We start from the raw sequence: 23,451 nt of genomic DNA on the forward strand, positions 1-23,451 counted from the left end.
TCTCCTTCCCATTCCTCCCCTTCTGCTCAGTGTTCCCAAGAGCCAGTGCTGAGTCAAGTGGATAGCCAAAGGTGCTCAATACAGACAAAATGCTGAAGGATTGTATGCTGGGAAACAAACCAGTACCCTTCAGGATGTCCTTTAGGATGGTCCTTTAGCAGCTTTTACTCTATTTAAGCCTATTCCTGTTGGTGAGGAGTCTAATGGAATAATCCGAATAAGTAAATGAGTTTTCTAATATTGACCCTAAACACGACACTGAAAACAGAACGCTTAATGATCAAATACTGCCTTCAGTGATGTGGGTAGCTGTTTGGTAACTGCAAATATTGTATTTTCCTTCAACACACTTCCATTCTCTGTGTACAGTTACCCACATACACAACTCCCCTTTTCTGAGGCCCAGTTCTTCTGAAAACAGGTAGAATGTTTTCACCAATGTAAATGGGAATGGGATCAGGGCACAGATAGCACTGTTTGTATGCACGACTGACTTCAAAGTAATCCACCCATGCAGTGTAGAGTCTGGCACTATTTGATGTCCTCTGCTCCCAGCCAGATAGGAAACACAGGTCTGACTGGTCTCTGCTGACTTAGCACTGCCTACATGTTGTCATCTGGGTCAGGTGCACCAAACCCAGGAGCTGGTGTTTCACATATTGAATCCCTACAAAAGCTATCCTGCAGTCACATGAGGGTTCATCTGACCCCATGTTGGCCATGCCTTGGAAATCTACTCTAGTTTTATTGTTAAAAAATGTAAGGAAGGTTTTTTCAAAGAGTTCTGAAAGACTGTCTACAAGGGCACATAGTGAAAGGACAAGGGAGAAAAACTGAGAGTAGGTTTAGATTAGATATTAGGAAAAAAATCTTTACTGTGAAGGTGGTGAGGTACTGGAACAGGTTTCCAGAGAAGTTGTGATTGTCCCACCCCTGAAAGCATTCAAGGCTAGACTGGACAGAGCTCTGAGCAACCTGGTCTAGTGGGAGGTGTCCCTGTCCGCAGCAGGGGGGTTGGAATTAGAGGATCTTTAAGGTCCCTTCCAACACAGGCCATTCTTTGATTCTGTGATTTAATGAGAGCTGGGCTGCTAAACACAGACTGCACCTTTGGAAAATCTGCTCTTTGTCACAACTTTTAATTTCTACAAATTTTAGAGTTTTGGAAGCTTTTATTTCCAGGTCATATATTCTGTGACTTTGTTAAGTGAAAAACACTTCTAGTACCAGATGTTTCTTAGCCTCAAAGCTACATATATCCCACATGCTTTTTGACCTGATCTTACAGAGACTGTGAAAGCTCACTTTTTTGTTTCTCAATAAATGAAAACTTTCATGCACTGATCATTGTTCCATCCAAAGGCACACTACATATCAGCAAACAAAAGTAATTTTACAGAGAAACTTTTGCATATGGCTTGAAAGAAAACCCATCAAGAATTGACAATGATAGATGATCTCCCCAGCGACATTCAGGAATAATGCAGTTTCACATTTACATCAGGGACAAAAAGCAACGGACATATTTAAATAATCATTAAAAATTAAATGCCTGACACACGGCAGGTTTCAACCCTGTTCTGTCACACATCTTCTAGAAATCTTTTCTGGATATTATCTGAGACCTTCTCATTTGCGTTGTTCATGAACAAAAGCTTTGTAATGGAGGTTCAAGTGTATGTATTATCAGCACAAGGTTCTCTCCAGGGAAATTAAGTGAAAGGATGTTTTTCTTGTCTTCACGTTTGACATTCAGGAGTAGTGACGAGATAAGGTAGGCACAGGAGTCTCTCAGAAAACGACCAGATAGCAATCGCAGCATTTCATAAGGATGTGAACCGTTCATCATCTGCTGGAAAGACACCATTAATGTGGCCTGCTTTTAAATCCAGCACTTCACAAGGCAGCCCATTTTCTAATGTTACTGTCACTTCAACTTTCTCTTCTAAATTTTCTCTCTCTGTTGACTCTTTATTCTTTCTAAAAACAAGAAAGAAAAAAATCATCTTATTCTGTTGACCAACATCACTCATCACGATTCCACAGACAGAAAACTGCATGTTTAGTCAGAAGTTTGTGGTAGCTTAAAGGCATAATCTTGTGTACATCTTTGCTGTTGTAAATACACCATGGAAGATGGGAGGCCCAGATTGGAAGCCCTGGTTTAGTGGTTTGACCTCAGGATTGGGAAAGAGAAAACCCAAAGTAAACATGTTGTAAGTATGTTTTAAATATTATTTCCCCTTCTTATTCTGTAAAGTGACTGGAGGGTGCAGAAGGAAAAGCTGGTGCAAAACAAAAATCAAAAAAATCCCTAAATCTGTTTTTATTTTACATCAGGAAGGAATGGACTAAACATCTAATCTGACCCTGTAATGTATGTCATAAATATCACCTCATGATGTGTACAAATTAAAGCATACATTTTAGAAACAGATCAGCTTCAGACTAACTATAGTCTCCAAATGTGTAGGCTTGGGTGCCCTCACACTCCAGGATTATCTTCTCCAGAAGTTAGGCACTCTTAATGCTCCAAATCTTTTTTTTTCTTCAAACTTCATTAACATCCACATTCCTACCCAATATTTTATACTTTTATTTTCTAGATCAAACAATTGCACAGCTTTCACTTTTTCAGGCTTCACTTCTCCCAGAAAACATATTAAAATAGTTGCTGAATAAAATTATCTAAATTAAAAAAAAATCTAAAACAGAAAATATAAAAATACAACCATAAGAAGATGTAATAGAGAAATATCAGTCAATATGTCACAACATTCCTTTAATTCCAGATTTATTTTGACCTTGAGAACTACTAGTTCATAGTTGAAAAACCTGATGTACTTTTCAGCCTGCGGCATCAGCGGTTTCAGAGGATAAGAAACTCAAAGGTCAGCTGCACTGCTTCTTCCTATCCCACAGAATGTACTGTAACAATCTGACTCAGGACAATCATAAAAATCTGACTCAGTGTAACTGCTAATAACAGTGATATTAACAATAATAAAATTTTATTGGCCTTTGGAAGATTCTTGGCATTACAGACTTGCTAAATAAACCTGGGGTGTAGCAGCGGAAACCTCTGACCTCTGGCTGCTGTATCTGCTCTTACACTGATAAAAGGAATGTTCTTGAACAAAAAACTGTGGGGACAGAACATAAAAGTTCCTAAAAAGCAGGTTCAAAAGAAATGAGAGGAGTAGAAGATGTGTGGAACTCATTGCCAGAGGAATTAAGAGAAGCAAAAAATTTCTATGAATCCAAGATGAGACTCAGGAAGAAGTTAAGGGAAGAGACAACATTGTAGGTAACTCAATACATGAAGACCAAATCCAGCTCAGAAAGGCCCGCAGCTGCAAGTTAGATGCTGGAAAACTAGTAGAGGGAAAGACTGTGTGCTTACTCTTTTTTCACTCTTCCCAAGGCAAATGTTTATGGCCTCTGCTGCAGATGGGATTTTGTGGGGGTAGGTGTAGACTTCAGGCTAGTTCAGGATAGACAGCAGAGGATGGTCCTGCCCTGGGCATGTGGCAATTCTATTACTGGAGAGGGAGGTGTCCTATCGCTGCAATGGCAGGAGAACAAACACAAGGCTGGGAGACAGTGTGTCTGATCCAGCCCACTGGAGAGACAAGGGCTACAGTCACGTGGAGCTCTTCAATCTGCAGGCAGCTGCACTTGCAATTTTACATGTTGGCAGTGATGCACAGTGAAGACCTAATTAAGTTCAAGAAATGACACGTGAGTTTAACTCAATATCCTTTACAGGCCAACCATGCTTCCCTGCTACCCTGAGCATAAACAGCCTGAAGCACCTACTTTTGAGCTTATCTGAACTGAGGTATTTAACTGCTACTTTAAAGGCCTTTAAAGATAAAATGCCAGATTTATGAGAAGTCACTACCATCCTTGGGGCCAGCTGTCCAACACAGATCACCAGGCAACAGAGTTCCCATTATGTAAGCTCTGGTTGGGTTTCCAAGAAAACTAATTACTGGACATGCTCAAGTCTTTGACAACCTGATCACTTACTTCAGTGTCTGAAAAAGAGATCAGCACTTCTGAAATTCTTTTCTCCCTGTCTGGCTCTTTTTCTCAGGAAACCAAATCACCCAGACCATCCTTTTCTACACTCCAGTCTTTGCAACAGTAGACGGAAGAAATACATGCTCACCCTCTCTCTCATTCCACCATCCCTGCTTGCAGATGTTATTGATGTGAAAGGAGGGTTAGAGTTCAGCCACAGACAAATCTGCTCTGAGGAAAGGTTATATATACAGGTAGAGTAGGGAAACAGAGGAAGAAGTGAAAAGAAGCGTAACAACTAAAAGGACAAGAGCATGAGACAGAGAGGGTGCCAAGTGACCTCAGGCAGGCAGCAACAAGCCTGGTGATATGCCATGTAATTTACACCACACTGAGGGGAAGTGCTCAAATTCTGCTGAGTTATTTTGAAAACACAGGGAGGAAACTTTGTCTTTCAGCATGATATGAAGCAGAAATTATTATTTTAGCTAGAAAAATCATAGCTATTTAGCATAGTTTATTGATATTACACTTATTTGAAATGTTCAAAGAATCCCTTTAAGTCAGGCACTATAAGGACACACAGAGCCATGACATGACACGGAGGGCAGGTATAGGCTTCAGGTTCATTATTCTCTGTTTGTTCAGAAGAGGTTTCCTATGTTCAAGGCATGAAATAACTCAGTCCATACAACGTGGTTGTGACAGGGCTAAAACTATCCACATACTCCAAGTCCCTGCCCAGACTCTTTCCCCAACAGCATCTTTCATCTATTCTTTTTTGAATTTTGGGGCTTTTTGAAAATGGAAGGAGATTTTGGAAATTCATGCAACTCCTGTGAATGCAATACATAACTGAAGGGATTCTGGCTACACTACTAAAGGTTGTCTATGAGAAGTGCTTAACCTTCACAATAAGTGTTGTTTTTCTGAGGTCTTTTAACGTTCTTCAAGGTAATAAGGAGGCAGAAAGCAAAAGTCTCTGCAACACACAACTTTTCGTATATTAATCCTTTGTTCTGATATATTTGAGGATACAATCTATCATACAGTCAATGATTTTAACATTATCTAGTTGTCATCAGAAATTTACCTTTTCAGTTCTTCTGCTGTTCCTGTATGAATCTATTGCTGAAGACATAATTTTGTGTTAACCTAACCTCTGTGGCAGCCAAAAGCATGGCAGAAGTTGAACTTCTCAACTCAGCTGAGAAATTTCTATTCCTTATGCCCCACTCAGAGCCAACAGAGAAGGCAGGATCAAAACTCCACCTACTCTGTGTTGCTCCAACATGCTCACACTAAGGAAGCATGAATAGCCTTCTGTTTTTCACCAGCGCCACCACAGGGCAGAAACTGAGAGGAAAAGAGATTCTCTCTCTCCTACCCAGACAGCAAATACCTAAACTCATGGGGAGATCTGCCCATGAACCTGTGAAGGGCTGGGTGCTTCGGATTCATCAGGTCATGAATGGTAGGTGAGACCCACTGACTGTTCCGTTGAGCAGGCCCTCTTTGGCCACACATTAATCATTATTGTGTTCTCTACTGGGTCTTCTCAAGCTGCAGCAGCAAAAATTTTTTTAGGCCTGCCAGCTTTTGGCACTACCGCCCTGGAAGGAGCTCAGTCACTGCCAGCCCTCTCCCTCCTGGTAACTACATGGGTAGACTGTGAGAGGAGGCTCCCTGTGGCACAACAGACCTTTGGAAGAATCACATCAAATGTCTTTGTAAAGCTCATCTCTAGTTAGGTGGCCTCCAGGATCATATTCTGACACTCCCCATTTCCTCATTACATCCCAGCATTACTAAGGCATCTATACTTCACAGTTAAAAATTTTAACCCCTTTCCTCAGAAAAGGACTGTGTTGTCTTTACCTAGGAAGGGAAGGGGGCACAGCTACAATTTCTCTGAGGCTGCTCTGAAACACAAAACCAGCTCAGCTGACCTAACTAGCCAATATTCCATTAAAATAGAAGAAAGGCTAAGCCGCTTACTTCTTGTGTTTCTGAATCCCTGAAACAATGAGGAAAACAATCCCAGCCACAATGAGACAAAGAACAACACCAAATACAATAAGCCAGACAGGCGTAGAGGGTTCAACGGGAGGTGATAAGGTTGAGGTTATCTTCAGGAACTGCAGTGTTTTGTCACTCAGTAGAAAGGCACTGTTGATTCTGTTCCGGTTCATCCTTCATTTAAAAAAAAAAAAAAGACTATCACAACTCTTTATAAAGATATTGGATAAGTTAAAGACACAGAAGAAAATAAAAGAATTTTTCATTAATGTGCTGCAAGTCTGGCAGGACTGAATTTGGTCCAGCATGATGAGTTAAAGGCTGTGGATGTTGTCTACCTTTAGTGGGGGTTGGCCACTTCTACCAGGCAACTAGCAATAGGACAAGAGGACACAACCTCAAGCTGTACCAGGGGAGGTTCAGGGTGAATAACACGAAGAATTTCTTCACTGAAAGGGTGGTTAAGCACTGGAATGGGCTGCCCAGGGAGGTGGTGGAGTCACCGTCCCTGGAGGTGTTTAAAAAATGACCGGACATGGCACTTAGTTCCATGGTCTAGTTGATAAGGTGGTGATCAGTCAAAGGTTGAACTTGATTATCTTGGAGGTCTTTTCCAACCTAACTGATTCTGTGATTCTATGATTTTATGATTCTGTGATGCTGGTAGGATTACACAGACCTTCACTTTAACATAGACCTTGTCAGTAATCCATAAACACCCACCCACTTCCAACATTTTGAACACCAGATTCTCATATGTATTTATCTGAAAAACTAGGGAATACAGATGATATCTGAAGTACAGAATTATTATTTATTTCTGGTTTGGACCATGTGCTGAAGACATAGCAGGCTGCAATTGGTAAGGTTGTCTCCCTTGTCTTGCTCATGCAGCATTCAAGATTGGAATGGGAGTGGCAGATATACCCTGCAATGCTCAGGGGATTTACTTATAGTGCCCCTTGGTCTCTCAAACTGAACCATCCTGCATGTTATGGGCCAGTACATCTGCCCCTGCTGCTGTAGATTTTCTTAGATCCATGAGGGACAGGATACTTGGTCCAAAAGAATCCACTCCTATTGGCAACATGTCCTTCTTCTCTGCAGGATGCAGCTAAAGGGATTTGTATTTTGCACATTTTTCCCATTATGAGAAACTGTAAGTCTGAGAAATACACTTTTTCACAAGTAGTACAATTGCTACCCTGTAATGGGATATCTTCACGCATTTTCACTACCTGTAATCATTTGCAGGTATTTCTGGATCTGAATCTAAGCAGCCTTAAGAGACTTCAGCAGTATCTTCCATTAGCTGTTTCGAAATATTTAAGATTTTTGAGAAAATGTGTTACACGTACTGGTCTTGAGAAATTCTTTTTGATTGCAGTTGTATGAATTAAGGCAGCTCTTTTTTGTATAAAATTAAATTTATTTACCATACAGAAAGTATTTCCTAAGAAAAGATGTATAGGAAATACAGGTAAGATTTTTCAAAGTTCTTTTCCTGGAAATCATAATGTTTGGCTGTCCCTTAGACAGGAAGTTCTTAGCCGTAATGGAAAGCCAACATTCCTGGAGAGGACTGAAAGCCATGGCATGTTATAAGACTCATTATAAGGTAAGCTGTGTGTCATTTAGAAAAGATTTCCATCCTTACTGATATGAAAGGGTCATTGTGAACAGATGAAATAAGCATTGTTCACCCTCATCTAATGGCTGGAGTTTCAGAATTATATACACATGCAGGCAACTACAAGTGCATTTCATGTTTGTATATGCATCACTATATCTTGTGTATATTTACGTAAGATCTTGACTCTCATAAAGAGCTCTGAAATGGTTTACCTTCCTCTTTATTCTTACTTTGTAGAGAATATCATACAAAAAAAATTCTGGTTCATGGCTAGTGTTGTTACGAGCTACTATAGTATGAAGAATTAGAGTAAAGGTTTAGTGTGGAAGTCTGCAATCAGAAGCAATTGAACAAAAAGTATTTTAGTTTTATAGACCATTTTATTTCTTGTTTCTAAATTAGATAGGAATTAAAACTTTTCATAAATAGCATATTGTTTATCGAGTGACAGACAACAGTTAAAAAACCAAACAATAATAGCATCCAATTTCTGTGCCAAACAGGGCACAAAAAAGACTTAAATAAATCAGCTTATGCTACTGAATGTATCAAAGAATAACAGAAATGCAAAAACCCTGCATTCCAGCACTCTTACAGAGAGCTTCAGTGAATAAATAATCTGCTTTCTCCACTAATGCTATGAAGCTATTGTTTGGTGTCTCTGTAGGAAACAGTTTAATCTGCTCATAAGCTTAAATTAATCTTTCCAAAAGAAGGCATACTCATTCATCAGGAATTAGGCATTACACCTCCACAGAGATAACATGAATTTTCAAGACAGAGGACAGAATACCTTAAAACAAAGAGGTCCATTTTCCACCCTGTGCTTGAGAAACGTACATGAGTTATGCTGCTTGTGGGACTCATCCCTATAAACCCCTTGTGAAGGTTTGGTGGACAACTGAAGTCAGACTACCTACTTTTTCTTTTCCCTCATCAGTTCCACATTCTTGCTTTTATTTGCTATAGAGTGTGATTTTTAGCAGAAATCAAACCGATTTGTACCACACAGTACTTTGTACAAGCAATGCTCAGCTATGATATTGACTGGCATTCCAGAACCAGCTGGTATGAAAAGAATGTGAGCATAAGATTGTTTAAGCCAGGCTGGGACACAGCCAGCTCTGCTAGGAGTTCACACGAGCTCTTCTCATGTGAAAGCTCAACTTCTAAATTAAATCAGTTGAACTGTTAGTGAGAAGCACTGAAAGGGAGCCTACAGTCATTAGTCCAGGTATAGATGTGCATGTAGCATGAAGTGAAAGTTAAATTACATTAATTCCACCCAGAAAGTGTGTAATTCCATCATCTGAGGGAGAAGGCTCTCTTGCTGGGAAATGTAGCAGTTGGATGAGAGCACTGTATATGCCACACACCGAAGGGTAAATCACAGGTAGGGCTCTGAAAACGGGCTAAATTTCTTCTGAGCCTCCAGCTAACAGAGATTCTTTCCAAAGTTATAATCCCAAGGCTCACATGCTCTGCATTCTGTGGGACTGTTAAAAATTCTCTGATCTTACATTCATGAAAGAGTACTGACCCCTTGGTGTTTTAACTACTTGGATTAATTCATCCTTAAAGAGGAAGTGTGCTCATTCATACAAGGCCTAGAGAGAGAAAGCATCCTCAGTAAGCAAGGAAGAAAAGGCTGCAGAAGCAGTGATTGTACCTGATGGCTGCCTCTACCACACTTCCAGGAACAGTTGTCACATTTTTGGAAGAATCTGTGACCACAAACCAAAATGACACCCGATCTGTCACATTGCAGAGCAGCACATTGGAAATTCTGCAGGTATTAAAAAAAAAATAAATCATTAAAGACACATGAAAGGAATTATTGAAATATTTTAGATTTTCTTAAAATATTGCTCTCATCTAAGCCCCCTTGGAAATCTCATTTTTAAAAAAGTTACCAGTTAATGCTCAAGAAAGAAATATCACTCACAGCATTTCCCATTTCCCAATATGACAAAAAAAATTAAGCTTATTAAGACCAAACGAGTCTTCAAATAAATTTTTGAATCTATTACAAACTTGTATGGTCTTGGACATACATTTAGCGTAATCAAATGGAAAAATACATATTTGAATATTAATCATCAGGACTGTGACAAAGACCATATAATGAGGCAAATGCATTGGTGGACTAGAAATATTGGTTTTGACAGCAAATACCTGAGCAACCAGGCACTGGAAATTCCTTACATGATTGTCAAGTGAGTGAAGTTCTTCTACAAGATACATTTTGTTGGAAGGAAGATTAGTGGAACTGATGATGGGTTTTTCCACATCTTTGTTCACAGAGCCAGGCAGAGTGGAGGGAACAAGCTAAATTTAGTCATTCTACTGGCCTATGACTTATTTTATGTTGCAAAAAAATATTCATATTATATATTTTAAAGGAAGATTGCTCAGCTTTATGTGAAGTTATTAGTGGAAGGGCATAGGCACAGAGCTTCTCATGGCATACGACGTAAACGGTGCGCGAAACGCCTTTTTTCAGATTCTTACAAACGGGGTTTCTGACGCTAACACTAGTAAGTGGCGGAACTATCAGCAAATCCTCCTGGAATGACATCACCATGAGTCTTTAAGCTCAGGAAGCGAAGGCTCAGACGCGCCAGGGTCACGGCCGTGCCTGAGGGCCGAGACTCACCCCGCCCGCCCCGCGCCCTGCTGGGCAGCGCCACCTGCCGGCCAGCGCCGGCCACCGCCCCGCCCGCGCCCGGCGGCGGGAACGGGGAGCGGGCGTGAGGGATGGATGCGGCTCGGGCTGGAAGGGATCCTGGAGGTCATCTAGTTCCAACCCCTCTGCGTGCACAGGGAAACCCTTCACTAAACCAGGTTGCTCAAAGCCGCATCCAGCCCGGCCGTGAACACTTCCAGGGACAGGGCATGCACGATTTCTCTTGGACTACATGATGCTGTATCTCACCATCCTCATTGTAAAAAATATGTAATATCTAATCTAAATCTACCCCTTTACAGTTTATAACTGTTACCCCTTGTCCTGTCACTACAGACCTTAGTAAAAAGTCCCTCAATCTCTTTCTTGTAGGCTCCCTTCAGGTACTGGAAGGTGCTACAAGGTCACCCCAGGGCTTTCTCTTCTCCAGGCTGAACAAAATACTCTCAGCTCTTCCTCATAGGAGAGGTGCTCCATCCCACTAATCATCTTGTTGGCCCTACTCTGGACTCACTCGAACAGGTCGATGTCTCTCCTGTGTTCAGGACCCCTGGACAGCTGGATGCAGTACTCAAGGTGGGGTGTCACCAGAGCAGAGCAGAGGTGCAGAATTCCCTCCCTCAACTTGCTGGTCGCACCAGCAGCCCAGGATATGGTTGGCCTTCTGAGCTGCAAGTGCATATTCCAGAGAGATATGCAATAAAATGGAAAGCAGTGATTTTGCAGAGCTGAAATATTCACTTTTACCTCTCTGGAAGTATATCAATTTGGCAAATACAAAGAATTTTTATGGATAAAAGAGGAAAGCCATCCTCTGGAATTTGAAAAGATATTCACGTGAGTTTGCTGGCAACAGTCAGAAGATAAAAGCAGATTTATTCTTCACAAAACAAAAGCAAAGCACAAAATATAGAGGAGGGGAGGGGAAAAGCGCTTACTTTTGGCTGGTGGCTGGCAAACTTTTGTTGACTTCACAGAATATCTAAAACTGTATCTACAGAGGAAATTTACAATCAGGGGAATTTATAACAGTAGGACCCAAAACTTTATGCCATAGTTCCTAAAGCTGCAGTTACTGTGGCACAATCACTGGGCCAGGTGGAAAATTTGTGAGTGTGTTGCCCTACAGACGTTCTTGAAATGGCATCAGTAAGGAAATTTTGATCCCCAAAGAGAAAGATAAATTCAATAGAGAAGGATTGGCAGAACGCCCTGTTTTTCTCACTCTCTTTCAGAGACACTTCAGCCTGGGGTCTTTCCTCAGTGCCAAGGCTTTCAGAATGAGACAGGGCAGTCAGTCACCAGAGGGGTAGCATCTCTCTCTCTCTAGAACAAACAGCACTGAATCAATTGGGCAGCAGGGATTGCACTAGGATACGTAAATTTTGCTGCCTTTCTGCTCCCTGTTGTGTCTAAAATCCTTGCTCAATTACAAGCATCCAAAACCTGGCTTCACTGCCGCCACTTTTTCATCAGCGGAATCTGAATGCTGTAAATCCTTCCAGGCCCCAAAAAGAATAATACATCTCACAAGAAATTCAAAGGGGATTGAGTAAACAGCAAAACAGACTGGTTCAACAAGCACCAATGTGGCAACGTCTGTGCAGCAGGTGCACCTTTTTTTTTCTCCTGCAGTATTTGCTTGCAGGTCTGATTCACAACATACAGAAGCATTGCAACTGTCCAGTCACACTGTACAGATCTGAGAAACATGGCTTCTTCATGTACTGATTCACTGCATTTGTAAACATATATGTAGACATCTTTTTTTTTCCTTAGCAGTTGATAGACTTTTTACATGGAGATTACGGGAGACTGTTATCATCAAAATGACAAGATCCTGGTTTGGTCTTATGGCACCATGGCAAAAGCCCAAAATTGCATTTTCTTTAATATACGCGAGTGAACACCAGTGAGTAGAGTAGAGGAAATCCTGGCAGTTCCTTGCACTAAAACACCACCATTGTTCCTTATGGAGATTTAAAGGAATGTTTAGGGGTAAGAAAGAGCTACTAGAGAGCCAAAGGGAGCCAGGTGCCTAGAGTGGCCATTAGCTTATGAAAGAACCACAGTCCTATGGCTTGAGTGCCTATCTCCAGCTCTCTCAAAAGCATCACAGCTCTTCCAACCCAGGGCTGTGCAGCTACTTCTGCAAATGAATGTTATTTTCTTCCCTTTCATGAGCAGCAGCCACAGGATCACCTTGATGTAACAGCTTTAACTCTAGCAGCTTATTTTGTTGTTATAAATGGTCACAATATTTTTAGTATCAAAAATAGATGGTTTTAGGAAGATGGATAATGTTGATGAATTTTTTGCTGGTCACTTTGGAAGAAAACTGCAGGGTTTTTTAATCTATAAATGAGAGGAAGATGTACCAAAAGTAGATTCTGTTACTTGAATGAAAGCAAATGCGATTACATTCTTTCTGCTCTAAAGATTAACTAGTCTCACACCCAAAAGAGATGCATATTATTTCAAATGAGTCACAGATTAGAGAAACGCAGACTACAGACAATAATTTTTTAACACTGAGAGATCAAAGGTTGGCTGACGTAGATCATGACTATATGTATTAAGAATCGATTGAAAGCCCATACGTAAAAGGAAATAAAGGGGGTTTAATTCTCCACTGAAAAAGAAGTATTTATTTGATCTGTATTAATAGTTTCTGAGTTATTTGATGGATCGTGTCTTTCTTCTGTTTCACACAAACTTGAAAATTTGACAAGCCTTTCAAACATTAAACACTGCTCCGTGATTTATTAAATTTCAGTTTAGAAATTAACTTTAGAGAACTCGAGGTGTAACATGCCATTCTGTCCATTCTGCATTGGGTCACTCAGTGGTTACACAAGGGCAACAACAGCATCAACTGCTGTTTGTGGCAACACATTCAAATGTTTGTCATCACCAGTTGGCTTTTATCCAGTTTCAGAAGCCTCACAAAATATAAAATACCTTTGAATATCAAAAACTATGGGACAGACTGCAACAATGATTATCCTGATCCACCAGACAAATTATTTTGGGGTCTGATCCAGCTTGCTGAAGTTAATGGCAGTTGGTTTCATGTGGGATATAATCGTGGCTGTGAGTTACTTGAGGGCTGTGGGTGTGTTAGAAATTAAGGGGATATTAAAGAGGAAGTTTGTCACATCCTGGCTATGGCCATGTGCATAATGTATATCCTGGCAGAACCAGTATTTAGTTATGTAAAATAATGGTGAATTTTTCAAAATCTTCAATTAACCAGATGCAAAATTTGGTTAAGTTGAAATGCTACCAGAATGTAGTCACAGGCAATTTGTTCTTTTATGACAGAAGAATTGGTCACTGGTCTTTTACGGCTCCTGAAGAAAATATGTTGGCATTTGCCTGCAAAAGCTCCTGCAGTGAAATGCAATTTATTTGCCAGTAGTGTAATGTAATTTATTTGCCACAAGCTCCTACTTCTGCCTCCCTCTTCACCACACTGCAAGCCCCTCCTGCTATCCTCACCAGCTATGCCAGAGTGCCATTCCTGTGGACAGCATGCTGCTGTATCCTAAGTGCCCCCACACCTCCATGCCCACTGCAGAGGGGATGGAGAGGGACTGCACTCCTGCCTTCCAGCTGTCAGCCACACGGGTGGGGAAAGGGGTGTGTTATTTCCAGCACATCTAACAGGATGGAGGCTTTCACAGCCTTCCTGCTCCCATGTAACAGGCAGATTATTTGAGGTGTATTGGGAGGTTCATCTGGCCTCTCTGTCCCTGAACTGGGGCTCTGAGGTCCCTTGGGATTTGGGAAAGATCTGTGAATAGGATACTCCTCAATCTGTTGCCTAGAAGTTGTACCAGATCTCAGAGCTGCACAACTGCCCTTCAGTTGACATGCTGTCTATACTGCTGACTGTAAAGGCATCTCTAAGTCCTAGATGAGTTATCAGTTATACCTCCAAGGTACACCTCAACAAGTTATACCCCATGAGGAAGTCAATGCCATCTTAAAAAGAGCTAAAGATGCCCAAAGCTGGCTTCTTCTGAACTGAAGACTTACTGACTTCTTTTCCAAACAACTTAGTAGCAGGAAATTATTTATGTGTGCAAGACCACCTCCAAAATGGAGTAACACTGACTCATCATATTTGTCCATAGGAAAAACTGGGCGGAAAATTGAATTAAGTGAGTATTCTATGATTTTCCAGAGTGGGTACAGATAACTGCCATTAAAAATTTAACTCCTTTCATACTGGCTTGATTTTTTTCCCATTCCTGCACCAACCCTTCTAGTATTATTTGAGTCTGCAGAAAACCACGGTGCTTGAAGAAGAATAAGATCACTGGTTTCTGACACAGGTTTTTTGCTTTGTGAAAGTACCATGACTTGGAAAGAAGACAATAATTTAAAAAAAGGACCCAGGACTAAAGTAAGTATACAAAAGCAAATCTTTATGGATCAGATGCTGGATGAAAACGCTGCTAATTTGAAAACCTGAGAAAAAGCCCTACAGAATAATTTGTAATTAGCTTGTATCTTGAACTAATTTTTTAAAGTGTTAATTTAATTGGTTTAGTAGCACACTTGGCTGTTTTTGTTAAACTTGGTGTAATGGCTCTCTTGCTCAAAGGAGACCACTTCTGAGGAATTAAAATGAAACAGCAAGGAATCAAATATTCCTGTTACATGGAAGGGGAAATCCCCTTCCATTTAACAGAAGTGCAGCAGCCACAATAATCATCATGTGACTAAAGTTAACTAATATCTTTGCAAATGTGCAGCATGTTTCATCTGATGCAATGACAGCCTGAAGGAGTTTTATTTTTAAGTAAATTGAGAACCTTATCCTCATTAGCCTACCAGAACCCCAAGTCTTTTGTTTCAGACTGAAAAACGATGAAAAACACTAATGGAAATGCACTTACAAGGTTTTTCATTTTAGAAAGATAAGAACACACTGAAAATACACCTAGCTAAATGGTCCGTCTAATCTGGTATCTAATTTCATAGAGTAGCAAGGATCAGAAGCCTGAGAAGAATATTCAATACTTCAGGGTAGATTTAATCCCAAAATCAATTAAAGGCTGATTTATATCTGAACTGCAACATCTGAAACTTCTTGATGCCAGGTAACTCAACCGCTGTGATCCTGGGGATAGAAACACCCGGCAGAGCACAGCACTGGCAGAGCTGTCCACCTTCTGGTTCTCTGAGTCAGCTCATCTTCAGCATTCTACTGAAGCTGAGCTCTAAGACAGTGTGCACCAAAGCTGCTTAGTCAAAGATCTGCACTGTCTCTCTTCACCTTCCAACATGTCCCTTCGCCTCCTCTAAGTACGGTCTCCAGAAGGTGTCAAATCTTACTGCCAGGTTCCTCTTAAAGTGAATAGGCACCATCCCACTGAGATCCACAGCTGTGTCATTTCACATCAACTGGGATACTGGTTCAAAGATTGAACATTGCTTAAGACAGAGAAAGTGTGATGTTTAACATATATCGGGGTGTCAAAGAAATATACTGGAACAGTCTGCTTTTAGAATCTCTGTAATGATTTCTGCAGTTCAGCATAGCAGAGAACAGTCACTACATGCAGCATTGTTCATATGCAAGAGGCAAATCTGAATAGATGCTTACTGAGTTGTGCTCTTGCTGGAATATCTTCTCATTGCAAAAGCCACCATTGCTTTGAAGAGGTACTCTTCATTAGCATCCCAGGCATACTGTAAAGCAAGATGGAAAATAATTAGTTTCAGCACCAGTGCTGGCAGTACAGAGAGGCAAAAGAGTCATTGAACTTGAAATGCTGTATCGATCAAGAAAGTTAATAAATTCTCTGGTTGTGCTAAGAAAATAAATGCCCATTATTTAGTATGCACAAAGGACTTTTTCTAGCAGAAAAAAAAGCACAACATAAACTGTAATATAAATAATATAAACTGTAAAGAATGTTTCCAAAAACTGAATTAATCAAATGTTTCTGAAAGCTGACCAAACCAGAGATGTAAAGTTTCTTGTACCAAAGACTAGGTATATTACTAGAATTCTCCCCACACAGCTGCACCCATGGCCTAGCCTCTTTTGCTGGATAAACTCAGTTAAAGTAGAAGGCTTAAATCCACTCTCAAGGACTATTTGGCTCTGCCTAAGAATAAGTTAAAAAAACCCTAGTGTTGAAGGTAGTCTCTGGGAGTTGGACATCAGGACACCAGGATTTACAATGAGATTGCTGCACGCGGTCCTTGCAACAAGACGACTCAAGTACATTACAAATTGCTACATTGTATATGAGACAAAAGAAAGAAAATAGCATCCTTACTACTTCAATAAGAAAAATACAGGCTCCAAAAACTGGTCTCTGTTGTCTTGATGAAAAATCACGCTTCCGTAATTTAAGTTTTTTGAGACAGCTTCACTGGGTTCCCCTGGGCTTTCACTCACATATGCAATTCTAATGACCTGTAAGAACTGCATCTATTACATTTTTATAACAGGAGCCATGACTGAGGGATACTGATTGAATTCCCCCTTTCACCTTTCAGCAGATTACAAAGATTATTAGTTCCTTGGAATTATATTAATGGAGGTTAGAAACAGTCAATCAGAACAGTCAATCAGAACACAAATCTAATCTTTAATTTTCAGCATTAAAAAGTCTGATCTGTAATCGTCCAAACCAAAACCAAATGGTGTGGATACTTAACTCTGTTGACATCATGAACCTACTTTTTTTATGGTCCTTTATTACATTTTCAAAAAACAACAGTGTACTTTAAAAAGCAGTAAACAGCATTGCCAAATCTTAATTCTGGTTTTTAAATTCTGATTTTGGATTCATGGAGCTGCAATCTCTCCACAGAAAAAAAGGGAATCCAACTTTCAGGTATGAGCAGCCCTCATTTTACACTGTCAAACTGTGGACTGGGAACCTAGGCAGGGCCATCATTTAAATGGCAGAAAGTCATACTGATCATGTTTATCATCCTTAGACAAAGGAAGAGTTGTGAAATGGGCTCTCTGAGATGTGGTAAAACAGGGGCAACAAAGCTGAGGCAAGAGACAGCTTGAGCAGCACTAAAATCCAGCTGCAGTGCTGAGAACCTGGGTTCTGACTCACCCCTCTTGTCTTGTGAATGGAGCTGTGATCATACTGTGATAATGCATGCCAGCCTGGGAACTTCAACTGAAAAAAACCCAGAAACTCTTTGGAAAAAAATTATAAAAGCCTGTACTTTGATCCCACTTCTCTGAAGAAAATGCGACAGTAATGAGAGCAACTATTACTAAAAGAAAAAGAGATCATTTAATAGAGGAATTAATACAGATGGGAGCCATAAAACTATTTATCATCATTTTAAAGACATCTGTATTTAAACCATGAAGCACAATTTGCAGCACTAAAAGGGAAGATCTTTTTTTCTGCGTGTGGCACTATTGACTGAATCCCTACATGCCATCTGCAGTCTTTGAGAACAAGTCCAAAAGGACAAAAACAGATCATTTGTTACCCAGTGGATTTAAACAGCTGTAGAGATAATTTAATCAGTTGTCTTGAAAATGGATAATGATGAAACACACTTCATTTCATGCTTACATGGACACAAATGCAATGCAGCACTACCAAGTACATGTACTTGATATGTTTATGTTTAGTGCAATGCATATATACATGCACAATTTGTCACAATCTAGTGTTCCGTTTTCATGAATAATGTGTTTGCCTAGGACTTCTTCAAGTCAGAGTAACAAACAGGGTATCTCAGAACAAGGAAAATAATTTGCAGTGAGGAATTCAACCCCTAGCTGAAAGAGTAAGCACTTGAAAAAAAGACAGAATAAACAGAAAGCTGCAAGAAATGGGGGGAGGAGACTGGCAGAGAAAGCTCAGAAGAAATCGAGGGTCTGCCTGAGTGAGGAGAAGATGCTGCAGACAACCTCTGGGCAGAGGGGCAAGAAGCCCCAGGTAAATGGAAATTAGACAGGAAGTAAAGGAGATGGAGATGGCTGTGGGCTCCATATGAACTTCTATACATGACTGCATGAAGGAATATGCACAGAGGAGGCAAAATAATGAAGAGGAAAAGTAAGGCAAGAGCACCTTAAGCTAACAAACTGTATGAACTCAGGATAAGTGGGTATGAATTGCCAGAAACAAGTTTCTAATCAGTAGCTTTCTCCAGTCAGAGAGGTGCAAAGAAATCTAGAATTATTTGTGTTGGAAGGGACCCCGAAGATCATCTAGTTCCAATTCCCCTGCCATGGCCAGGGACACCTTCCACTACACCTGATTCGTTCTAATAAGGGGCTTTATATCCTCCAAGTGCAAAGGCCTGGACTGCAGCTGATGACTGAGGATGTTCCTATGCAGTGCAGCTACTGCTGCACACTTTCTGCTGATATACAGGAAATATTAAATATCACTTGCAACCACACGCTATAAACATAACTGTTATCAATGAAACATTACATGATGGTACCAGAACTATTAATGTTTACCATCTTCATTGCTCTATGAAGGAACCAATGCAAAGACCTTGGCTCAGTTGCACTTGCCATCCTTTATACATTAAGAAGGAGCAGAATTAGACATAGCTGACTGTGAAAGACAGTCTTAAATGCATGTTACTGAAAGAAGAAGATGATGAGGTAATGGGTGAAAGACAATGAGTGTAGATTGTTGATGGGGTGAAATGCTATAGTAGTGCTTTGAGGAAGACAAAATTTGAGTAGAATGAGATTATAAGATTGCTCTGAGCAACCTGATCTGATTTCAGTGCTGACCTGGCTTTGAGCAACAGAGGACTAGGGACCCTTTAAGATCCCTTCCCTCCTGAATGGTTCTGTGTTTTAACTAGACAGCCATTCAGACTGCAGTGTGGCTACAGACACATGGACACACGAACACACTTCTAGGTCCCATCTGGTAGCAAAACACAAGGTGTATGTCAGCCTTTCTCCTCTTCATCCCCTACGCTAGAAACAGCCTGAATACATGAGCCAAGAGGGAAGTGCACCTTCTACTTCACCTGGCTGTGGCGCCCGAGGTGCCAGCTCTTCAACTCTTACAGTTAAAATGAGTGGTGACACCAAGGTACACAGACTTCTCAGTACACATCACTTCTCACTCCCTAGTTGCATCTGTCCCTTTCGACTTAATTCTCCACCCCTCTGTTGACTCCATGAGTAGGAAGCAACTAGTCACTAGTGGCTAATCCAGAAGCCACTCATAAAGTTAAAACCATCCTCAGAGAGACTCATAAATCACTTTCCATTTAGGCCTAGAGGCACCATGTTTCCTCTCACCGATCAGCAAACAATGCTCTGTCAAGTACACCCATCATTTGCAAATAAAATTATAATAACTGAACACTTACTGCATTTGAGCTGCTCTTTCCAGCTCCATTGTGATAAGACCTAAATAAATACACTAAATGGAACTCCCTGCCTCAAAGTACAGCCTACCTTGTGAACAAATAAAAAAATTGTGTCCTGTTTTCATCAGCCTCATACAAAGCAGATGGAGAGCACTAAACCATGTGAAAAGCTGCACTAACTGATTTCCTATGCCTCTGAATGTACATTGGAGCTATCCTGCCAGTCCTGGAGCAAAATTCCCACAGTATCAGGGCTTTCTGTTATTGTGTAGCTTGAAGTAACTTGGAAATGAACGACGCTGGGCATGTCCTACTGTGACAGTATTACACTTTTCTTTGCTAAAATAAATAAATAAATAAATAAATAACATTAAAAAAAGTAAGGTGTCCCAAATTCCAAAATGAATTTCAGTTTCATAGTAGTTTCAGTTTTCACTTTCAGTCATTCGCAGAGAAGTTTGCAACAGCTATGAAAAGGAACTGCTACTACCTGTGCACTTAATAAACTGTTCATTATTTGTGGGTGATCTTGTATGGCATCATACGACTTTCAACTAGTTGGTGTTCTAAAATGCTGTTCTTGATTGTCCCATTCTTAGCACTTTCACACACTTTGTGAAACTCTGTTATATGAAATAAATGACTCTCCACAAAAAAAATAGACTCAGTTATTGCTTTTTTTCTTGCAATATAAAGGGCCTTTAAAGGTAATGATTTGATTCATACCCTTTTTGAAAAAAAAATTTTAAAAATGACAAATGATCAAACAAACTCCCCTTATTTTACTAGAGCTAGAGAAGTAAAAAGCACTAAAAAAGGGCATTACTGGGAACTGCAATTTTCATTCTTTGCTACTATGTTGAACCAAGATTAAAATATTAGCAGTTATCTTTAAAAGGAGCTTCAATAATTTTTTGACATATTTTCAGCCATAGTATTATACTATTTTTAATAATTTTTTAAACAAACCAGTCTTGTATTACTGTTTAATTGAACTCTCTCCAACTAAGAGAACTGATTTCAACACAAATTTCCAGACATATAATTTAGCAGGTATCTTGAATAAATCTTTGCTATTTGTCTGGTTTATAAAGTTATCAGTGAAACTTAGGTCCCTGCTAATGTTACTTCAAATTACCTGATACTTCAGGGTAATTTTAGAACAGCTTCTATAGTCATAGGGAGTTTCTCATATCACCAATCTCTTATAACATGTAACCTACTGCTTTTTGTTTCCCAGGGCTCATAACATAATCAGACACCACACTTCCAGTGGAGATGACTGTCCAAGACATTTCATATCTAATTTTATGCTGAGCCTGTTAACATGCTGCAGATTTGTCCTAAGTATTCAAAACTACCAGCAAAGTACTGGGATCTGACATATTAAACAGTGCCTTAGATCAGGAAGGATCATTCTGTTAATTAATGTCTCAATCTCTTACATATATCTCCTAGTACTCACACCAGTACTTCTGCATTAAGCCCAAAGATCTGAATTAAGCCAAAGCAGTTCAGTCCTCATGAGACAAGCCTGTGCACCACAGGCAGGGAAGAAAGGCCACTCTCCAAAGCCCTCCATTAGTAGGGAATTGATGAGACATGCTTGAATGATCTCTACAGTTAATGCTTGTCTGAGAGCCTGATATAAAGTCCCATTTCATAAAGACCTAAAAATCTTTTCCTGCTTCTCTTCCCAGACATGCTTGACTTTACAAGTAGCACTCTCGAGCAGAAGTGCTTTTCCCAAAATACAGACTTACATTTATGCAGCACCTCTCATGCATAAAGTGTAACATTCCTACTGCTTTTCCAGAGGAAAAAAAAAATCTTTGACAGAAAATTATCTTTATGAACAGGCGAGCTTTATACTTCTCTTAAAGGATGACATTTTAAGGAATGGGCTAGTCAAATGTCAAGAAATGGATCCCTGGATCATGATTTCAGCAAGCTATTACAATTAACACTGTAAAACAATTTGCTTGTGTTGCCTCCAGAAATTTTACAGTATATATTACTTCTATTTTGGCAGATATTCAGTTAGGAAGAATATGTGAAGATGCTTTACTTACTGCATTGTCCCCCAAAGCTGTTTTGATGCTAATCCGTACTTTGAAAGCATTCTGTGCATCTGACACAAAGAGAAAAAAGCAAACATATATTGATAGTCAGCAAAAATAGGATTTTAAATAATTTACTTCCCTAATTATTTCATGAATGGCAGCTTCTAAATGTGTCTTAACAGATCACCTGTATAAGAGAACAGAAGTTACTAGCACGAAAAAAGCCCTACAGAGATTTACCATGACCTCTTTAAGTGAGATCAACTTCCATACTTAATTTGCAAACTCCTAAAAGAAGTGAATGCTCAGCATTTCAATCCTCAAATTGAAGACTACAGTTAAAATAAAAATCTCAGAAGCTGGCAGCTTTGTAGTCATAAAGTGATACCTACTTTACTTGGGGAACGATGGGAATCAGCTCCAAATCTTACCTGGTTTGCAGAGCTCAGCATGAGCAATAGCAACTACAGAGAGTATAAGCAGCAAAGCCCGTAACATTCCGTCAGCATGGAAAGGCTGAGGCAAAAAGAAGTCGGGTCTCCCCTGTAAAGCACTCTTAAACTTTCTGTGACCCAGGATTAAAGCATCAGGAGCACAAGTGAGCAACCAAGTAAAAGGTTTAATAATTAACCCCGTTATCTTAGCTAAAAACAGGCACTAGAAACAACTGTCTTCTCCTAGTTATTTACTACATTTCTCTGTAACAAAAAAAAAAAAAAAAGACATAAGTTTTTAAATTTCCTTCTTTCTTTTTAAAAAAATACAGAATGTCACAGGGTGCTCCAGGCCAACCTTTTTTTTCCCACAGCTGCAATGTCAGACAGACACACAAGATGTCTGTGGGATGTCACACCAGAGGATCCAGCAACTGTGACCCACAACAGCTGAATCGGAAAGTTGCCTGCCACCAGATCCCAAAGGAAGCTGCCACCTGTTTTTCATGGGAAACTGTCTGGCCCCACAGAGGGTCCTTGAGGATAAAGGAAGACTGGGCACCCTTTTCACTCCTCCAAAAGAAAGGCGTGATGAATGCAGAACCCCCAGACCCAAACAACAGGGCTCTGGATTTGCCCCTCACTTGCCCATTCCCACCCTGGTCCCACTCCTGCATCCTGGCTCAGGAGCTGGTCTGAGCCAAGCAAAGCAAATACCTTGTTCTACTCAAAAACACCCTGCATCTGAGGCATAGCTTTGCATGAAAAGAACTGTTATACATATGGAGAAATACATCACAGGCTTGTTACAGTAGGAACGAGAATAAGAAAAGGTGCAATAAAAGGACACGAGAAACATGTTGAATAGGGACATGTTCTTGTTTTGTAGACATGATATGCTGTGTATACATATAAACACACGCATAGAAATATTTTAATGATGCACTCCACACTATTAATCAAATGTTTACCAAGACAAATAAACAAATGTGGAGGAGAAACAATGCAGAAACTGAAATGCATTGCAGGTACTTGAACAGTCCTTGCAATCTAGGCAGCCAGACAGGATTATTTTATTCCACTCTGCTGCTGTACTCCCCCTGTAGCCATTTGATTAATGATTAGTTCCTAAATCGAAGATTGCTTCAGAATTACTTTCAGTTGGTCCTTTAGCACTTAGAAGTGTGTCTGGAGACTGCAAGCCCAAAGACCTCCACACGAATGAAAAACTGAGAA

The 23,451-nt window shown here is 40.2% G+C and overlaps 1 protein-coding gene across 1 annotated transcript; it reads right to left on the bottom strand.

Annotated features, from left to right (window-relative positions):
- On the bottom strand, positions 1–22,359 carry TMEM27 (transmembrane protein 27). The gene is made up of 6 exons (XM_017812244.1): positions 22,213–22,359; positions 21,791–21,849; positions 15,982–16,067; positions 9,348–9,464; positions 6,025–6,219; positions 1–1,980 (listed from the first exon to the last, which is right to left on the bottom strand). The coding sequence occupies exons 1-6, from the start codon at positions 22,277–22,279 to the stop codon at positions 1,824–1,826; spliced, it is 681 nt and encodes a 226-aa protein (XP_017667733.1). The 5' UTR covers positions 22,280–22,359; the 3' UTR covers positions 1–1,823.
- Between the last annotated feature and the right edge of the window lie 1,092 nt (positions 22,360–23,451).

The sequence above is a fragment of the Lepidothrix coronata genome, unplaced genomic scaffold (genome assembly GCF_001604755.1).
Source record: "Lepidothrix coronata isolate B3197 unplaced genomic scaffold, Lepidothrix_coronata-1.0 Scaffold35, whole genome shotgun sequence".
NCBI classification, from domain to species: Eukaryota; Metazoa; Chordata; class Aves; order Passeriformes; family Pipridae; genus Lepidothrix; species Lepidothrix coronata.

Coding starts and splice junctions, on each gene's coding strand:
- TMEM27 (XM_017812244.1), bottom strand. CDS start 22,279: ATGTTACGGGCTTTGCTGCTTATACTCTCTGTAGTTGCTATTGCTCAT. Junction 21,850..22,212: donor TGCTGAGCTCTGCAAACCAG/GTAAGATTTGGA, acceptor TCTTTGTGTCAG/ATGCACAGAATGCTTTCAAA. Junction 9,465..15,981: donor TCCAGCAAGAGCACAACTCA/GTAAGCATCTAT, acceptor TAATACCTGCAG/AATTTCCAATGTGCTGCTCT.